Here is a 19,520-nt window from a genome sequence, read left to right as displayed (position 1 = left end):
TAGAAGGAACAACGTTGACTTCGTACGTTGAATATACATAATAAACTACAAATGCAGATAGTACAGGAGCCAGTATTCGCTGCAGACACTCCATAAATATTCGTAGTCATTGAGATTACTATGTATAATAACCTATTGATGGAGACCTACTAGCCCAGAGCCCATCACCTGAAAGCGCGTTACAACTAATGTACTGGCGAGTACATGTATATTGGACGCGTGTAGCAGCCAGGCGTGGACAATAAATGCAATTCAAATTCTATTTGTTTAAAATATTTCCACATGCTACACGTAAGTTCATAGCATCTCGATTATGGGGCTTGCGATGAGCTCTGTGGCGCTGAGCCAGGCCAGCATTTAAGCTTGTTACGCCTCATAACCTTTCACTCCGGCATGGAGCGGAGATACGCAGATGGGTACATGTATTTAACCCGACCCTTTACCTGTTATTTCGCATATCTGATGGTCGCCGAATTCCATTCCTCTTCACAGCTATCGCACACGTTTATATCTTGTACTCTCCAACTCGTATTCTTACATCGCTCCATTGCCACAACTATCACCGCTTTTGGTCTATCATATGATGTTTTTAACATCACTTAGCAACAAACAATGGGATTCAACTTGGGATGGCTTGCCTAGAGAAATTCGACTTCTCATCTTAGAAGCCCTGGTGCAAGGTGGATGCAGACTGAGTCGCTTGGCCACAGTGTCCAGAGAGTGGCAGACCGAGCTCGAGCGACATAACTTTGCTCAAATCAAACTGACACCATCGCGACTCGTTAATTTCAATTCGATAATTCATCGCAATCGGGCTTTTGTTAGCTATATTTGGTTCTGCTTGGAACTTGATGAATACGATTGCACCAAGTGCGCGCCAGCCGGTGCAGGCTCGGATTATGAAGAAGCAACCACTATCAGTGATACAGATCACTGTCCTATCACCACATCATTTCGGAATCTCTTCTCCGTTCTCAGCAGATGGGGTCCTGGCGCCGGTTTGATACTCGATATTAGTATCTATTTGCCTAGTGACTCAAAACATTGGTTTAAATATCGGACCTTTATGCCCGATACTCCTTTAGACCCGTTAGGCAGTCGGCACAGCATAGATCAGATAGTCTCAAGCAAACCAGTCTATAATGATCCTCAAAATGGATGGGTTAATGGTTTCCGACATTCCGCTCCGCCTTCAAGGGCAGTTCTCAAAGTTTTTCATTCAGTCATGGGAGAGGGACCATTTGATAGTGATCAGGAAGAGCTACAATGGTGGGATCAGCTTCCATCGGTCCCGGCGGTAACCACATTACTTCTCCGGCAACAGAACCGGCGGAGATGGAAGCCAGAAGCGCTTGCACATATGTTTGCCTGGTTTCCCAGACTTCAAGAAGTCCATTATGAACCCTGGAGAGAATGGGACTTTATGAAGATGCATACAGATAGAAGTGAGTGTGGCTGCACATCAGCCTAAGTTATTACCCGATCCCTTTTATATAGGTACACTATTGCTAATAATATATATCCTCAGAGTATCTATATCTTTTCGAGTCTATCCAACGTTTTAACAGTGATCTTAAGAGACTTGTGGTCTTTGAGAACTTTAATCAACAGTATCCAACTATTATGCAGCGATTCCAGTTTGGTGTTGATTTACAGTCTGCGGACAAAAGTCTGCGACCACTTTGACGCGGTTGCGTTTCCCCGCAACGCGTAACCCAACCACCCCCAAACTTCAACCTTATATAATTCTATCAAAATATGTCAGAAAATAGAACTTTTGGTACCGTTATATCGGGAAATCGTCAAAGAAATCATGAATTTAATAATTCAGCAAGAGCTGCAATGCTCGCGATGTTAGAAGCCGGTAAGTCTGCGTGGGCTGTTGCGCGCGAGTTTTCGACTACACACTTGACGGTCCTAGCCATTAAAAAACGATGGACCACTGACCAAACGGAAGAGAAAAAGCCACGCAGCGGCCGGCCAAAGAAGCTTAGTCGTACAGAGGTTCGTTACATCGTGCGAATGATTAAAAAAGACCGTTCGGTTAGTTGGAATGCCTTAGTTGATAAGGCCGGCGGTCATGTGTCTTACAAAACTATTAAATGTGCTATTCGTGGTGTTTTCTTGCGCAAATGGAAAGCTTTAGACCGTCTAAAGATAATAAAAGAAGCAGCAGCTCGTCGGCTTCAATTTGTACGTACTTGGTTGCTAAGAGTTGAAGAATTGATGACGGTATGGTCGATTGAAGTTAGTGATGATTTTGGGCTAATACTTAGACTAAGTGATGTTCTTGGACGAAGTTACGGCAGCGAATAAATCAAGCAACCCCAACGTCTTTCTCTTCCGAGCACCTAAAGAGAAATACAATCAGGGTCTAGTCAATCTATTGGATTATGTTAAACCTTTAATTTCTATTATGTTCTGGGCGGCAATTTGGGAAACGGGAAGGACCCCGTTGGTGACGATGAGACGAGATTTGAGAAGTAAAAATAAGGGCTATTCTGCTTGGAGTTATCGCCAAGCACTCGAGGAAGGTCTTCTACCGTTGTACGATGGAACACGAGAATTTCAACAAGATAACTCTCAATTACACAATGCAGCGGCAACTCAAAGTTGGTTGCTTTGTAATGCAATCTCATGGATTGACTGGCCGCCGTTCTCGCCCGATCTCAACCCCATTGAGAATGCCTGGGCCTTGCTGAAGAGGAAGATGCGTTCTTTATTTCCAGACCTTCGAGATTTAAAAAACAACGAAGAAGATAAAGCAAGATTTGAAGCCTGTGCGAAGGCGGCGTGGGATGTAATACCCCAGGACTAGATTTGAGACCTCTTAGAGTCACTCCCTCGCCTCTTACGCACAGTTATTCGTGTACGGGGTTGGTACACAAAATATTAAATGGTAAATTCAGGGCTACTAAATGATTATAATTTTATTGAATAATAGTTATTTTTGATTGAGAAAATTGAGGTTGTAATTGTTGGTGAAAATTGCAGGTGTGGGGAAATTTGGGGGTGGTCGCAGACTTTTGTCCTCATACTGTAGCTAAATGCGACAGTATTCGCAATCCAACACCAGCTGTCAGCCAGATGGTCGCGCTTACTAGCCTTAAGCTTGAGCATCTTGCAGCATCATTTATCGTAGATGCTAGCCACTTCTTTAACATCATCAAACCGTCTTGGGAATGGCCAAACCTAACTTCGCTTGTACTGACTTCAAACTTGCTTTCACCAGATGAAAGTCCAATCAAGATTAGAGCTATGCTTCAGGCTGCGGCGGCAGTGACTACAAAGATGCCACAACTGGAAAGAATGGAAATTTGGAACGGACGAAAGGGCTTAGCAGCGCTCTTTAAATATCAGGTGTTCTACAATATACGGCAAGCTAGAATCACTTGGAGAGGCACCTGGAATCTTGTCATGGAATCTTCCATAGTCCAGGCTTGGGAAGTTCTTACACATTAGCAAGATGGTTGGAGATTTAATCTAGTTTAGGAACTACTGGATGGAGCTACTATCAAATCTCACGGTGACGCAATTCGACACCTTATGCTTTCAGGCCAGGTCATTCGGCCTATCTCGTTGCAGCAGATCCAGACAGAACAGAGTGCCCTAGAGAGCGTAGAAACAGTGTAAGAATGATTTATCTATGAATAGATAGAAACATACAGTGTCATTGCATAATATAAGATCACACAGATCTCCCTCCCGCCTAGGATAGACAAACCAACAGCCAAATAAATAGTAAGAGTTATAGAGCGAGATAGAAAAATTCCAGGACTCTTCGTTGCTTCTAAAAGTGGGCGATGACCGTACCATTACGGAGTCCTGGTAACCATTACGAATGGTAGAAAATGGTTCGGTCATCGCTCACTTCATCGCTTTCTACCTGGTAAGGATCACTAAAAACCCCCCTGGCGCCTGAAGGTAATAATCCAACGACGCGGCGTCACTATCCACAATCATATTGCCACGGTATTATGGGATCTGCGTGACAAACTCCCAGCACATATAACTCAGAAGAAATGAGACACGTGTCAAGGCCTTTGATCCTTTAGATTAGTGTAGTACATCTGGAACTCTCAGCATAGTGGAATAGACATCGAGGCTCATACACGATGACTACTATTTGGCTAAGGTGTATTTTTATGTAAGTATAGGCAGACCTATTGACGAGGGGCCATTCCGTCGAAGCCTAAATCAGTCGTCTACCACAGATCTGTCCTCCATTGTTGATGCAGCTTTGGACGCTAATACAAATGGTGACGAAGAGGAAGCAGAATGGGGACTTAGGGATGCCTTACTGTGCTCTAGCCGTCTGCTATCGTTTCACCTATGAGAAGACCATCGATATTGGCTACAGGCTTGTTTGCTTCGGTCTTGAACCTTCATCGGACATATTTTCTGCGCTTCTACCAGTACTATAGCTTTGATATCCAAGACTTTAGTTTCACGGGCTGTTGCCGATTCAATTAAGCCAAGGAAAGATTCTAGAATGAATATGACCTCTGTATTGAGACTGCATTAAGCTTCTACTCCGGAACTAGGCGGGGGGGGGGGGGGGGGGGGGGTTGATAATGTCGATGTGACAGCGAAATTGTGAGCAGTTATATACCATATCCAGTAGTGTTTTTGGACATTGTCAAAGAAAAAACAAGTCAGCTTCTCCACGCTGCGCCCGCCAGTAATTTGTTGAGACAAGTACCTCGTGGCAACTCTGCAACAGCCACAACCACTTGTTAGCAAAGCCCTCTGACACTTCCAAGCCATACGGATCCCAAGGATCTCCCCAAACTATAATGCCAGCTTTCCCAACTTCCCCAATCATGTCCCTACAGAAATCGTAGTCATTGTAAAACCCCTCATAGCGTAAGAGAGCGTCTCGGAGCGAAGGAACGGGTAGAGGATCTATGTAAGGATGATGAACCTGAGATTTCTGGAGACTTGTTGGGTGAAGGCTCGGTGGTACGGAATACATGTTGAATGTTGCAGCTGGTGCATTGAAGGATGAGATTGCGTTTTGATCTTTTATTGTCTCTAGATTGAGATTAAGTGCATCCATGTTGTACCTTATAGCCCGGAAGCTATTAAGCTGTGTCACAGACAGGAGTAGGTCAGATGTGGGATTGCCTTGTAAGAGGCTACGGTTCACAGCGTAGGCCAGCCGATCCATAACCTCCATGGTCTGAGCGCCGTCAAGGGAACACACAAAGGCAAATTGCAAAGGCGAAGAGCTTCCTGGAGCAAATCCAACAAGCTCAATGCCTGTTTCACTATCAACACACCTGCTGGCGCTTTGCGACGTCAGCATTGAGGAGACGCGAGGATTGACAGGTTGAGCATTCGTCCTGGGTCGGCCTCGGGACCTCCGCTGGATCCCTGCCTGTTCCTCTCGTCGTAACTTTCGTTCTCCTGCTCGATGGTGAGGAGCGCGAACAAACTGCATAGCGGAGAAATGGAGTGGTAATCACGTACTGGAAACCCTCTGATTCACACGATTCTGCAGCTTTCGTCGAACTATAGGATCCGCCACTTCGGCCCCGTCCTTCCGCCCGTCTTGTGAGGCATTGCGTGATTGTGCACCCATACCAGAAGGGCTCATGTGTCTCTGGTGTTATTGCGGATGATACTTCATCGCTGCGAAAACGCGTCGTCATTCATACGGACAGACGGTTATGTCCACACATCTCATGGGGATGCTGACTGATTTTCTGCTGGACTAATGCCACACCCGGGAAGAGCCTCTACTATAATGGCTTGGTATGAGGTGGGGATGCGGAGCGGAGGATTGCTCAAGTCCAAGCTGGTATATTTGTTCACTGTGCTGACCGAATTTTGATTCGACATAGACGCAGCAGCGGAGAATGATGACACAATTATAATCGGTCTAATCAAGCAATACTAACTACTCCGTAGTTGGAATGAATCTTGTCGGTGGATCCCCCCCTGTGTCTTTAGCAACCTGTATTAGGTAGAACAATCATTATTCTACAGGGGATGAGAACTAACTCCAAACTTCTGTTTGGTGCGATTTGCGTAGTTGACAACAATATAAATACATCGATTCGTCCGTCTAGTGGCCTCGCTCATAATGATTTGTATCTCGCCCTCTTCTTCTTCTGGACTACCCGAATACCCCAACAATGTTTAACACTAGATCTACAGCAACAGAAGTTGCAAAGGCTTTGGCAACACGAATTCGCGGCAAGACGGGTGAGACTTCTTCGAACATATGACCGCCACGCTTTAAGACAAGTATCTTACTATCATGAAATAGTCTTAATCACTGGCATAAGCCCCGGGAGTCTTGGATCTGCTACGGCTATGGCTATTGCCTCACAACAGCCGCAGCGGCTGCTCCTTGGCTCGCGCACCATGAAAAACATCCACTCTGTCATGGCCGATATTCATTCCGTGTATCCATCCACTACTGTAGAACCAGTGTTGATTGATCTATCATCGCAGAAGTCTGTTCGTGCAGCAGCAGCAGACGTTAATTCTCGCATTTCGAAGCTGGACGTTCTGATAAACAATGCTGGAATTATGGCCGTGCCAGATCGCACACTGTCTGAAGACGGCATTGAAATTCAGTTTGCGACCAATCATCTTGGCCACTTCCTGTTCACCAACTTAATTCTCAAGAATCTTCAAGCTGCAGCAAAAGATGCCAGGAACGAAGGTGACACACGCGTTATTAACCTCAGCAGCAATGGCCATCGCATTTCGCCTGTTCGATTCAGTGATTGGAACTTTGAGAACAAGGCCGTACCTCCGGAAGAGCAGGCAGATGAAGAAGCATACAAAAGCCGAGGCCAGACCTTGGAATGGAGCAACGGATATGAGAAATTTGTAGCATATGGCCAGTCCAAGACAGCCAATATTCTTTTCTCTCTATATCTGCGGAATGCCCTAGCCGAGAGTGGAATATTGTCATTCAGTGTACATCCAGGAAGTATGCCACGTCTCTGCGCCTGATGGGCAATGCCCCTTGATATCTTTATGTAGGCTGACAATTTCTTTTTCTAGCCGTAATGTCAAATCTTATCCGGCACATGGACTTGTCTAAACTGCAAGCCTCCATTAAGAATGCGCCAGCAGGAGGAAACGTACCCGCCCTCAAATCTCTCGACCAGGGCGCCGCAACTTCAATTTTTGCCGCCTTCGATCCATCACTAAATGGTGCGCCTTAAGCAATCTTCCTATGTCGTTGCATACTACATCCAGATAACGTGCTTACTGATATTTCTAGCTGAATCATCTATATATTTGGAAGACTGTCACAATGGTATTGCTGAAGCTTACGCTAGCGACCTCGACTCGGCAGCTAAACTCTGGAAACTCAGTGAACTAATTGTTGGGCAAAGCTTCTCACTGAAAGGAGAGTAGGACATAGAAAGAATTAGAGTACAGGGAAGATGCAACTACCTTTGGAAGTCTCCATTCTCAAGCTTAAATGCTGAATCATGCCTACGTATTAGTTGGATAACAGGCGCGATACTGCAGCGGCCTTTTACAAGTTCCCTACAAAAAAACAAGCCATACAGGTCTAATAGCAAACCATGTTATTTATTAGAAAAGCTGGTTTTATTTAATTTATCTTATAACCTGGCGTGTCTTATTCAAGACTTCTAGAATGCTCTTCTGGCTTTGCTTATATTATGTTTTTAGGCGACGCTTCACATACACTTCTGCTTTTTTCACTTACCAAATATGTGCTTTCGTAGCCTTTTTAAAATCGAGTGATCATGGCATTGCGGTCCGGGCCGGTACCAACCCACTTGATCTACACATTGTCAATTTGCATCTTTATGGGTTAAGTCCTTTTAAAGAAAAACAAAAACATACCTTGACTCCAATGAATTCCTCAATGTACTAGTCAAACAAATTAGTGAGATCAAGAATTAAGGCAAATATGACATTTCTAACCAGGATATAGTCTTGGGCCTCTTTGGGAAGCTCTTCAAAGGTCTTCACGTTGGTAGTCGACTGGTTCCAGCCAGGCATCTCGTGATAGATGACCTTGGCACGGTCAAGAACATCCAATGATGCAGGATACGAATCGAGTTTCTGTAAAGGGTTAGTAAATGCCATTTCCTTGCCAAAAAGAGCTCAGAATCTCACCTCGCCGGTCTCAGGGTCTTCGTATGCAATGGCGATCTTGATGGTCGGGAAAGTGTCCAAGACATCAAGCTGAGAATCGAATTAGTACATGCTCCTCTAATTAAAAAATAAGAAACGCAATATTTTACTTTTGTGAGATTCAGCGCCGTATAATGGTTGACGTCCTAGTGTACGTTAGATACCCACAATAGTTTTTTCGCACAGTGAATATACGATCTATACCGTGGTGTATTTGACGACGACGAGATCTACAAGAATCTAGTCAATAATGGGTTCTAGATGTCATGAGATTAAGATAGAGAGAGCACATACCAAGCCTGTTTCAGTTAGTCAAGACTATTCATCACAAGTTCTTAGACAGGTGAATGCTTACCAGCCGCAGCGCCGTGTTCGACCAGTTGAAGTACCCTATGGCCCGTCAGTTGCGGTCATGTCAACTGGATGGAGGACTTTAAGCTTCACCCATTCTCGACCTCGTTCCTGAAGCTTTTTGCCGATCCTATCGGAGTGGTTAGCTCTCTTCGCTTGCTAAGAATGAGAAATACCGTACTCTCCGAGATCCTCAGTCTTGAACGCGCCAGAACCCACACGAGTGGTGTAGGCCTTGACCACGCCAATAACCTCACCGATCTTCCTGATATCAAGAGCAAGTCCAGTAACCATGCCGCCGATGCTATTTCAAGTAAGTACCAAATCCATCAACTATTGGAGTGGATGAGGGACATCTGCCGCCTCTTGAATGGTACGAACCCGGTAGAACTGCTGGTCACGTATGGGTACTAGACAAAGTCAACAAATACCCGCGCAAAGCTGCATGCCTTCTTATAAATAGTAGCAAGAGTTGAATCACTCCTATAGGCTTGACTTACGGATCCCCAATCAAGATCCAACATAAGAGCTAACAAGGTCAGGACATCTAAATAAGAATAATGGTAAGAGGGGTTATCTAGCCTACCATTTGCTCCTTCGCAAAGGATCTTCGTATTCTTCGCTTGCGCGTCCTTCATAAAAGCAATGGCGTCGACAGTATATTTGCGAAGCTTGGGTCGGTACACCTTGAATCGGGCGATTTCTTCCTCAACATCGTACTTGAGCAGATCGCCATATCGCTTCTGGTAACCTGATGCAAGTCGTCGGAGCTTCGACTCAAAAAGTTCCTCATTGAAGACCTCTGCGAGTCTGATACCGCTTCGCTATATCTAGTTCAGTAAAGCTCATCTAGCCACATCATTCGGACTGGGTCCTTACCGCCGCTTTCGTGCTGTAAGCAGGACCAATTCCGCGGCCTGTCGTTCCAACCTTGCGGTCTGAGTGATGGGAAGTCAGCATATATAACTGACCCGTATCAATGATATAGCTAATCACCTCCAAGTTCGACTTCTTCCAAGCCGTCAACGGCAACGTGGAGGTCCAGATCAATGTGGACTCTGTCGCTGATGAAGATTCGATCATGGACGCTAGTATATTGTTAGCATGGTCTCTGACGATCGAGAGAATATCTAGACTAGTAATACTTTGAAAGTCCTTTTCGCTCCAGTTCTTCTAATTCCGAGAAGAAAGAAGGCTATTTGATGCATTAGACAAGCCCTTGACTGAGTATCGAGCAATTTTGGGGCATGTACAATGTGAGCCACCACGGAAGAACCGATAAGGTTCCGACTTTAAGAAGCATAATTAGTATGTTATATCCACTGCAAATCGCCAAATCACGAATACATACCAGTTGGGATTGACCAGGCCGGAAGGAAGCAAGTGGAAGCTAGAAGCTGTAATAAGTATTTTGCGCCGTAATGTAATGTCTCCTGTTTGCGCATACCTGTACGAGACACCATTGGCACTATTGAAGCTATCGTCAGCAACTCAGGATCAAAGATGATACAATGAGAACATTTTCAGCTCACACAATGGAATCTTTTTAAATATTATTTATGGTTAGTTATAATATTTAACTTTGTAAGGTAAATCGACCCACGTCCGGCATTGTGGCCACCCTGGATGTCGTCTTAGCATGTATTCTTGATAGAGACGTCTTATACTGGTCGGCTTGGGATAAGACTCACCGCAGCTCGCGCGCAAAGTTGTGCCTCGGGGGCAAGGATGTCAGTCAATTTTCCTTTCTGCCGGGTCACCATTGTTAGTAGCAGTCGCATAGGAATGGTAGCAATATGGAAATGGTCGTACGCCTTCGTCGCCTACAGAGTCGCAATCATGTTAGTACAGTACGATATCAGTCGCATGGGAACACAGAAGAAGAGATACCAACCCCATTGGGCGCCCAGCTTTGGAGAATTTAATGTCAACTCGTATTCCGCATAGTGTACCAAGTTTCAGCAGCTTACAATGATCGTAGCCATGGCTGCTTCGGATTCTGTTTGCAGCTTTCGCTGGTTTGAAAGATCCAAGATTTGACGCATGTGCTATAGCAGCCATTTGAGTCACTGCAGCTTTCTTCTAGTGGGGGGCTTATCTTATCGCACCGCCGTGGCTGCAAAGCTGAGGGACTGCATTAGTATTTCCCACCAGAAACAAAAAACTATGCTGGATAGCTTGGCTTGTTGGATAAATACTTTTCTTTCCATATAATCTAGCTTTGCAATACTTTCAGGCACATACGACCATAAGTGATGGAAAATTCGGGGTCCCATCAAGCTCTCTTATGTTTAACGACTTCCATTTTTTACACCCTTAGACTCCTAAAAATCTCGTTTTTGGTGGTTAAAGTTAACCAATCCCTGCGCTACTCTACCTACAATTAAAACTATAAAAGTAGTAGCAGGAGGGGGTTTGACATCAGTGACATTCTCAAAACATAAAACGCAGTCTTAAGCTCTGATAGACGATATAATTGAAACAACCATCAAATGGTGGGGACGCGGGTCTCCGGGTCTCCTGATCGGAGGCGATGAGTTTTGTTGGCGGGAGCTCTGAGATAACATCTGAAGTGATCCTGCCTAATTAAAAGATTTTAGTCGAAGTGAAAACAACCTAAACGTCCGAATTGGGAGCAGACGGGGAATGTCGTGTAGTAATTTGTATTAGCTATGGAAGCTACACATAAATGGTGATTCTTCATTCACCACGACTTGTAAGCCAGTGATTACAGGAGGCCAATCTATGCAGGAGGCTCGCAATATAATACGATCCTATCGCATAGTATATTTCCATTACTTTAACTAATATCACCGGATTTATGGACTACTTTACGATTTATTTCTCCCGTTTCACACTGTCGCAGATTGTATCTACTTATAAGTATAGAACAGACTCCATACTTATATCGCTGCACTATATCTATACTTATGCCAAATACAAAGATTATATTTATTTACACAATTTCTAAGGTAACTATGCGTCCATTATTTCCTCTTCCACTAAACCAATCTAGTCGATTACCTTTTGGTAAAGAAAAACACTGGCCAGCATTGGGGGAGCTGGAGCCTAAGTAGTCAGTAAACTCGAGATTGGAATTTGTATGGTTAATATAATCGAGAACATTACCGCCCGGAGAGGCTGTTCTCCCATCCATTGCGCCACGAAGAAAACAATCTCCAACTAATTGATGGCAGAATTTGCCTTTGTAGCGCACACGCCGTAGAACCAGCGGCAGGCTGCTGCCTGGCAGAATGTATATCTCGTCGTCTTCCTTCATCAGCATTGGACCCAGGCCATGCCCACACATAGCCGTATATTCAATATCCTTCCTCTGTTGATTGAGAAATAGTCTATGTTCAGCAATCTTATTTCGTCCTATATTACGAAATTCTTCATCATCGAGCATAGCATCATTATTGACTTTCTCGATGTGATCATCCAGAAACCTTTTAAATGCATTGATTATACGCATCACCATGTCGTAGAATTCAGTATGGATCACCTCATTACTTTTGTTTTTTAAGATGTCGCATTGCTCCCTGAGCTTGCGCAAGAGGTTTCTATGTTCATAATCTTGATTAATAATGGTGTATATGGTGGCCTTCTCGTTCAACATTTCCCTGCTTCTTGCTAGTAATGTTTCTTGATCGTTGATCCAGCGTTGTAATATTGAATGGATCTCATTAGAAACATAAAGGGAAAAATATGTTCGTTTGGTTGTTGTTAGTCTCATGACTTCAAAAAATTGATCATCGTCAGACTTCATTGCCTGATGCTGATGACCATCTAGGGCTCCACGCAGTATGTTTTGATTGAACCATTTCTTCATGATGGCTGTATCCTCATCTTTCAGTCGTCTTAAGAGCCCATCTGGAGATCTCCTTACATCAGCCATGATGACCTTCAAAAAGCCTTCGTGACAAGCCTTTTTGACGCTCTCTGCCCTAGGCCCTGTTGCCCAGCTATCAAGTACCTCCACAGCCGTTTTCATATCGGAGTGTGAATATAATGGCTCTGTGATTTTGGATACTCTTCCGATCTTAATAGCATGAACTATTAGAGATCTCCCCGTGTAACCCCTTGCAATCAGGCTATATTTTGGTAAATCTCTGCAGCCGTCCTTGTGACAGTAATCCACTAAGGAGTTGCAAATGTTCTTAATTTGCTGCATAATAGGCGAAGTCGATTGAATATTTAAACGTCGTAACTTTGGCGCAAGACCTTCACGCAAGAGGCGCTTCGGGTCGCGCTCAATCTTAAGAGAGTCGAGGAACAAGGCCATCTCGTTTTTTATGATTTCCTGTATGCTGGCATCGCTGGTATTACTCTCCACTAGCAGTGGAATGACGCCGCCACAAGCATCATAAAGAGTGAAAAGCTCAGCACGTCGGCGTTCATCTTCATCAAGGTTTGCACTCCAATCCGGAACCCAAGACGATAAATCATGTCTCCCTTTGCGACTATGATCGCCATATAAAACAGACAGAGATTTAGTACTCTTTATGGTCTGGATTATTGGCGCCGTATACACTTCTGTCACATCTAGCTGGTAATCAGGCTGAATGGAGATTCCTTGGTTGCACAACCCTAGAAGAGCGTAAACTCGGTCTCGATCATCAGAAGCCTTGCGATGACCAAAATTCCGTAGTAGTGAAAGGATATCTGCCCCCCCAGACTCTTTCCAGTTTCTGCGGAATTGATTGAGGCTGGAGACACGCGAGAAAAGGTTGAAAACTTTGAGGTCGCTGGCTGAGATAAAAGTACGATATTCTCCATACCCATCCTCCCATCGAGAGGAGACTTCTGCAACTTTGACTAGCAACTCCCATGAAACCGAAGCGTTGCTGTATCTTAAAGTAATATTTTTAGCGACAACCGCTTCTTGAACCACCCATATGCGCTCCCACCAGGGGACAAGTAGTGTGCATCGTAATGCCTCACAAAATGCAGCCATATGAGCTTCTGGAATATCCTTTGGAAGTTTCAAAAGGCTCGAGGAGGATTCGTATCCGGCGATGATAGTCAACAGAGAGAAAACTTCAAAGGCTTGGACTGGCACCTTCAAGGGTGATGTCTTCCAGATGTCGAAGTTTTGCCTTGCAAGCAAAGCATCTGTTGGACCAATTCCAAATTTCTCGAGAGGGCGCTGACTTTCGGACGACCGAGGATTTGATTTGGTGCAGTTTTGCTCACTGCCGAGAAATATGATAACCTCGCTAGCTATACTATAAATCTCTCGCATTTGAGCAACCTGCGATGATCGCTCTGGGATGTTACTTTGGTCAATGCACTATGCTTCGGTTAGATGATGCTCCTTACTTCGTTTGATAGGGATATTTATTACCAGTGCATCTATCCAGAGAGTTATTTCCTTTTCTTGTTCTCGCAAATGTTTTAGGGCAGCTTCAAGATTGGTTGTCACTTTGACTTTGTTGCCATTAACCAAGATCTCTGGGATGTTTCGTCGTCCCCAACGCCCCCAGACATATGATAGGGCTTTGTAGGGAGGAAATTGGTCGCGAAATCTGTTGTAAGGTTTAAGTGTACAACATATTTCGTCGGCCCATCGGCCTGGTGATAGCGTGATTAGGCGGAAAAACCCAACTTCTGTAGATGAATCCATAGCGGTCGACCTCGCAGCCAGTGAAGTTGAGCGATCGTCAAAATTCAGTTTCTCAAGTGCATTATCCACTTCAGTAAAGCTTGGGCCAAGGCAGTGAGCTACCTAGTGAAGCAGATTAATAATATTTGTTTTGGATTGAGATGAATGAAGAAGCACTTAAAAACACATTAGCATTGTAGGCTCGTCAGGAATACTTATATGATCATTCTGCCCTGATTCCGATGGCCATATGGCCCAATAGTGTGCGCATACGTGTGATTTTGTTGCAGTTAGGCATCAGCCAACATGCAGTCGAGCCTTGGTAGCTATGCAGGATAGCAAGGCCAATCAAATCCCAAACCCCAACATAGCCATCGCCAGAATGTCACACAAGAGGTGGCTGTGATTTTCATTCGTTTCTGCACGCTGCATTGATACGGTGTACAAATTGAGTGCCATAAGTAAGGCTTAATGAGGGACATATCAGACAGGCCCACGTTGATCGGGTGTAGTCGAGCAAATCGAGGATGACCGGGCTCTACTACGCCCAGTTGTTAATACAACCCAACATACATAGATCGCGACAATTGGCTTACAGTGTAGGCTCCTACGCCATTACTGAGTGAGATACGCTTAAAGTGCTGTAATTTTGGGTAACATAGGTAGGTCAAGTTAGAAGGAACGAGACCATCACGATCTGATCACGATGCTCGCGTTCAATCTGTAAGGGCTTCAGCAGGCCTGTGACCGTTACCGTAGCCGTAACCCGACTTTCATTTATCAAGGTTTTAATTTAATATCTACATAAATGCGTGTCTGTACATGTTTGAACGAAAGTGACGAAGTGAACTTTAAGCCCAGGTTACCAGAAGGTCCTGAACAGTCCTGTAATCATCTTCACTAACATCCAGCGTTGCACAATTACTTCCTGTTCCTGGTATATCGGGGTTCATCTGGCTCTCTTCGACCACGGTTGTTTGCTGGTGCGGCTTCTTCTTCAAGACTGAAATCATCGTCGTCATCTTCTTGCTCTTCTTCCGACATCCCATCTGGCTCTTGTTGTCGCCGTTTCTGGCGCTGATTCTGGCGCCGCCGTTGCGTATCAGAATACTCGCTGCCATCTTCTTCAAAGTCATCGTGGTCCCAGTTTGATTGGGACCCTCTTTTTCCTTTGCTCCGCTGACTATTGTTATAGCTTCGGCTGCTCGACTCCCTCTCTATATCCAGCTGCTGAGATAAATCTCGTGGCTGTCCCAATCTCTCTGATTGCAAGAAACGCTGGATCGGGCCAGCCGTTGGATTTGACGACGAAAAGTCAGTTTGATTGCGATCGCGAATGGAGCTGGCATTCTGAGACTTTAGAGATCGCCTTTCCCAGCTTCTTTGATCAGCCTCTCCGGAGTTGTACACTCCCTGACTCGGCTTTCGCTGCAGAGTAGGCGATTTGAAGCGCCCAGGCTCGGCTCCATCTTTCTTCATTCGAAGAAGTTGATTTGTTGTAAATAATGGATCTCGTCCTCCATTTGCCTTCTCTTTCGCGCGAAGGTATCTCTCCTCAGCCACTGCAGCGGTACTGGCGCCATAAAGATCAACCAAATACTTGGTGAATTCGAGATAAGCATTGCGAACGGTTTCGAAATAATCGACACCTAATTTGACGGGGACTTTCGAATCGAGCTCGGTTGATTTGCTGTCTTGCTGGGCTTGATATTCTGCGAGCGCCAAGGCTGTCTGGCACGCATTGCGGATCTGACGCCCGTTCCATCGGGAATCGTAATACCACCAATAGTGCATTTTTGCAAAACGCTCGATCCCCTTATAATCTATCTGAATTGTACGGCCCATTCTGTTGAATCGATTTTGAATGAGATCAAGGTTAAGCTTGAAAATGTCGATTGTTTTATCGTTATCAAGTTCGGGATAATAAAGACTAATGTGGATTCGCGAGGTAAAAGCCTCATCAAAGTCACCAATGCGGTTTGTTGTTAAGAACAAGATTCCGGCATAATATTCTAGAACCCGTAGAAATGCTGGCAAGATATAAATTGATTAGCTTTATCCTCTGAGCGAATATCAAGCGGTTTATATACTCACCTGCTACCATTCCATTCCGTACAAAATCTGATTTATCTCTTTGAGCAAGAAAAACGTCTGCTTCATCTAATAATAAAATACATCCCCATTTTGTGGCAAGATTAAAGTTAGTTTGGAGTGTCTTTTCAACGTCTCTTGCTGTCACTCCTAAGTCACCTAGTCGACAATTTGATCAGTATTAGTATGACATGGGAAAGTTGGTTCAAGTTCGTAGACTGGATGCCTCTTACCGCATGTTATTTGAAAAAGAGGCTTTCTAAAACGCTCAGCCACGCCCTCTATGCGGATTTCAGGGTTATTTTCATATCCTATATTTGTAGGTTTTCTTAAATAAGGCTTACCTGCAGTAGATGTTTTGCCAACACCAGGAGCACCATGCAAGAGCAGAATCAAGCCCTTCCCTATAGTCTAGTTAAAACAACGACTCAAGATGAAACAGGAAAAGAGTCATAGGGACAACAAACGCACCTTTTCCCCTCACAATATCTACTTGTTCCGTTTGAGCCCCCTTTACCTCTTTGTCTCGGAAATGCTGAGTAATAAGCGAGACAATCATATCTTTATGACCATCCTCCAAAACAAGATGGTCGAATGCGGTATCTTTTTCTTTTCCACCATTGTCATCTCTCTTTCGCTGCTCATCAGTTAGAGCTGGCGGGATAGCCTCCCGCACTTCAGTCAAGTAGGTGAGATCTAGCTGTGCTGCCATGGAGTCAGCTTTTGCTCGTCGCTTGCGACATCAAAATTTGTTTCAGCGTATCGGTACATACCCCATTTTCTATTACGCAGAACAAATCCGAATACTCGATAAGACATGATGACCAGTTCATCATCTGAGAAAGCAGAATCATCAGGTGACAATGTCTTTATCTCGTCAAATAGCCTCGGGAAAATTGCCACAGATGGGGGCTCTTCCCTATTCTTCTTAGACAGGACGGAGTTTATATACTCGTTGCGTTGATTCTTGTCCACAAATTTGTCATCTTCATAGACAGTATCATAGAGACAGCACTCACACCGTTCGAGAGATAATCCTTGGTTGTCCCGGCCTTCAATACTCTCACCAATAAAGCTCTCTAGAGAAGGTCGTTTTATGTGTTCCTGTAATTCGCCTTCCGCCGCAAAACATGTCTCAAAGTCAACTACTACTTGACTCTCGACTTCTTCTCTAACGACCATAGTCGAGCCGGAATAATACATGTGCTTAATGCCGGCGGCTTCAACGAATTTAGCCCCTCGTTGAATAAGATTGGCGCGACATCGATCTTGTTCTGGATGCTTTTCGAGCTCATTCCATTGCATACTATTGAATTCGCTTCGTTTAAGTTTGTGAAACCGGAGCGGATAAACCTCTAAAGAGGTAATATCCCTTTCCCCTTCGAATCTTTTGATTTCGAATGTGCGTAGAACCGGTCCGATGTATTTTCCATCAAAGTCGATGTAAGAGGAATATATAGTGAATTCTGCAGGTTCAGAATTGGTATCATCCTTGCGCGCATATGCATAGTTGTAATAGAATTGACGATTAGAAATGGGCCGGTGTCTAGAACTGGTGACTTGAATAACGCGGTATGCTTGTTTGCCGTCGAGGCCAATCACCTCCATTCCTGGTCGATAAACATGCCAAAGGTCCGAGTAAAAGACTTTGCGGCATCCGGGACTTTGCAAAAACTCAATCCTTGCCGCAATATGAGCATCGAAGAAATCCAAGACACATCTTAAATGCGCCATTGCAGTCGGTGACTCTATGATTTCGTTAGTCTGTAATGCATTCCAAACCATGGTGCCAAAGTGCTCTCAGCGCTTTATCTCACCCAATTCTTTATCATCATTATTGACTTCAACGGTGGGGTTAACCATCTCATCTTGTTTTTCAATGCTCTCTCCCCTCCTTGTAAGCCACTCTCGTATTCTATCTTCATACTGGGTGATTGCTTTGAACGGCCGAAGGAATACGACAGATGTCGTGTTAATATCCAGCGTGACTCCATCAGGGTCAATGAGCTTCGCAAAAATCTTCAAAAATAGGCTAGAGTGAATCCTTATCCTCTCGGGTAAAGGACCTTGACCTCGTGGTCCCGAAGACACTGCTGTAGGTTTCTGGGCTTGAGGTTTCTGGGCTTGAGGTTTCTCCGCAAGGCGACCACGCCTTTTCCAATTGTGTTCCCAACTTTCTTTTTCGATCACTGGCTCACCCACAAGAACATCAATAACGCAAGAAATACTCTCTGCTGCCCGGCCTAAATCTTTGAATGAGGTCCAATCAATTAAGTTGGCCTTCGGCACCGCATAAATTATCGGTTCAGGCTTAGTCGGAATTTCTTCTTCATCTGCAGTAGACGTTCCATCTTTTTTATGTTCTTCTTCTTGTTTGGCAGCTCTCATTTCAGCTTCTTGCTGCAACTTGGCGGCCTTCTCTTTCTTCCGCAGCCTTCTGCTTAGGCGCATTCGCATCAACTCTTCGGTGATACTCTCTACATTCAACTCCATTGATCTCAGATGTTCGCGGCGTTTCATCATCAATGTCTCGCGTCGAGATCGTTCCCAATCATCGCCACAGTCTTCATCATCCTCATCGTCGGACTCAGTGATTTGACTGAGATAGTAGTTTGCCCAGTATCTGCTACCTTGCGCAAGGCTAATACTGGCATTTAGCTTATAACTGGAAGAATTATCTAGATGGCCAATAGCTTCTTGTAGTGAAATTTCACTCAAGGGGGCTTCCAAGCCATTTAGATCATCCCACTCGTGCCGATGCTTACGCAGGCAATCTTTGATGCTCTGCAGCTTCTTGAATTCGTCAGGTGAGGGTTGCAATATATTCTTTTTTGCATTCGATGAGTCGACGCTGGCTTGCATTTGCAGACGCTGAAGTTGCTCTCTCAAATCTCGAATCTCATCCAATACGGTAGAATTGGGATCAATCGGAGCAATGTCTGCCGATACAGCAACTTCCGCGGTTTTTGAAGTTTGCTGGTGCAATTTATTTTGTTGAGATTCATCATGTAATTGTCCATTGGAGGCATCAAAGAGATTTTGGACCTCAACTGTGAGGCCATCGGAGCAATCTGGCCGCACCGTCACGATTTCAGTAGCTGCCATGGTACGCGTGTACTACAGGTATCGTTCGACACGGCTACTGGAGTAGGAATCCTTGATAATGGAAGAGATCAGGCAAACAAACAAAACCGATATCCTGTTAGAATACAGTTAATAAAGTTCGCGTATCAATATTAAAGAGTTAGAACCAGGATGTATATCATCAGTGGACAGCCGAGGTGCCTAATATGCGACATTGAAACTACACACATTTTTAAGCAAGTACAAAAGATCA

General features: G+C 44.6%; 5 protein-coding genes across 5 annotated transcripts; 2 read left to right on the top strand and 3 right to left on the bottom strand.

Moving 5' to 3' along the window:
- Positions 1–583: 583 nt before the first annotated feature.
- TRIVIDRAFT_161862 (uncharacterized protein) lies at positions 584–3,633 on the top strand (the record flags this gene model as incomplete). Its single annotated transcript, XM_014095707.1, has 4 exons — positions 584–1,445; positions 1,529–1,642; positions 3,044–3,447; positions 3,493–3,633. The coding sequence occupies 4 exons, from the start codon at positions 584–586 to the stop codon at positions 3,631–3,633; spliced, it is 1,521 nt and encodes a 506-aa protein (XP_013951182.1).
- Positions 3,634–6,140: 2,507 nt separating this feature from the next.
- TRIVIDRAFT_42584 (uncharacterized protein) lies at positions 6,141–7,383 on the top strand (the record flags this gene model as incomplete). The annotated part of the gene is made up of 4 exons (XM_014095706.1): positions 6,141–6,210; positions 6,275–6,949; positions 7,024–7,176; positions 7,247–7,383. 4 exons carry the CDS (start codon positions 6,141–6,143, stop codon positions 7,381–7,383), a joined length of 1,035 nt encoding a protein of 344 aa, XP_013951181.1.
- Positions 7,384–7,726: 343 nt separating this feature from the next.
- On the bottom strand, positions 7,727–10,250 carry TRIVIDRAFT_194996 (uncharacterized protein; the record flags this gene model as incomplete). Its single annotated transcript, XM_014095705.1, has 21 exons — positions 7,727–7,780; positions 7,843–7,869; positions 7,924–8,064; positions 8,119–8,187; positions 8,247–8,282; positions 8,341–8,366; positions 8,431–8,435; positions 8,492–8,526; positions 8,581–8,617; positions 8,669–8,791; positions 8,869–8,897; positions 8,988–9,016; positions 9,074–9,311; positions 9,367–9,425; positions 9,484–9,575; positions 9,633–9,682; positions 9,741–9,777; positions 9,839–9,877; positions 9,935–9,964; positions 10,087–10,109; positions 10,179–10,250. 21 exons carry the CDS (start codon positions 10,248–10,250, stop codon positions 7,727–7,729), a joined length of 1,251 nt encoding a protein of 416 aa, XP_013951180.1.
- A 2,594-nt stretch (positions 10,251–12,844) lies between these two features.
- Positions 12,845–14,113, bottom strand: TRIVIDRAFT_161679 (uncharacterized protein; the record flags this gene model as incomplete). The annotated part of the gene is made up of 2 exons (XM_014095704.1): positions 12,845–13,780; positions 13,835–14,113. Coding segments are annotated over 2 exons (1,215 nt in total), but the record flags the coding sequence as incomplete, so codon positions are not given.
- Positions 14,114–15,013: 900 nt separating this feature from the next.
- TRIVIDRAFT_226812 (uncharacterized protein) lies at positions 15,014–19,288 on the bottom strand (the record flags this gene model as incomplete). The annotated part of the gene is made up of 7 exons (XM_014095703.1): positions 15,014–16,122; positions 16,187–16,342; positions 16,417–16,464; positions 16,528–16,587; positions 16,655–16,888; positions 16,957–17,931; positions 18,001–19,288. 7 exons carry the CDS (start codon positions 19,286–19,288, stop codon positions 15,014–15,016), a joined length of 3,870 nt encoding a protein of 1,289 aa, XP_013951178.1.
- Positions 19,289–19,520: the final 232 nt, after the last annotated feature.

The sequence above is a fragment of the Trichoderma virens genome, assembly GCF_000170995.1.
Source record: "Trichoderma virens Gv29-8 chromosome Unknown TRIVIscaffold_89, whole genome shotgun sequence".
Classification (NCBI taxonomy): Eukaryota; Fungi; Ascomycota; class Sordariomycetes; order Hypocreales; family Hypocreaceae; genus Trichoderma; species Trichoderma virens.
This window is presented reverse-complemented; position numbering and strand designations above follow the sequence as displayed.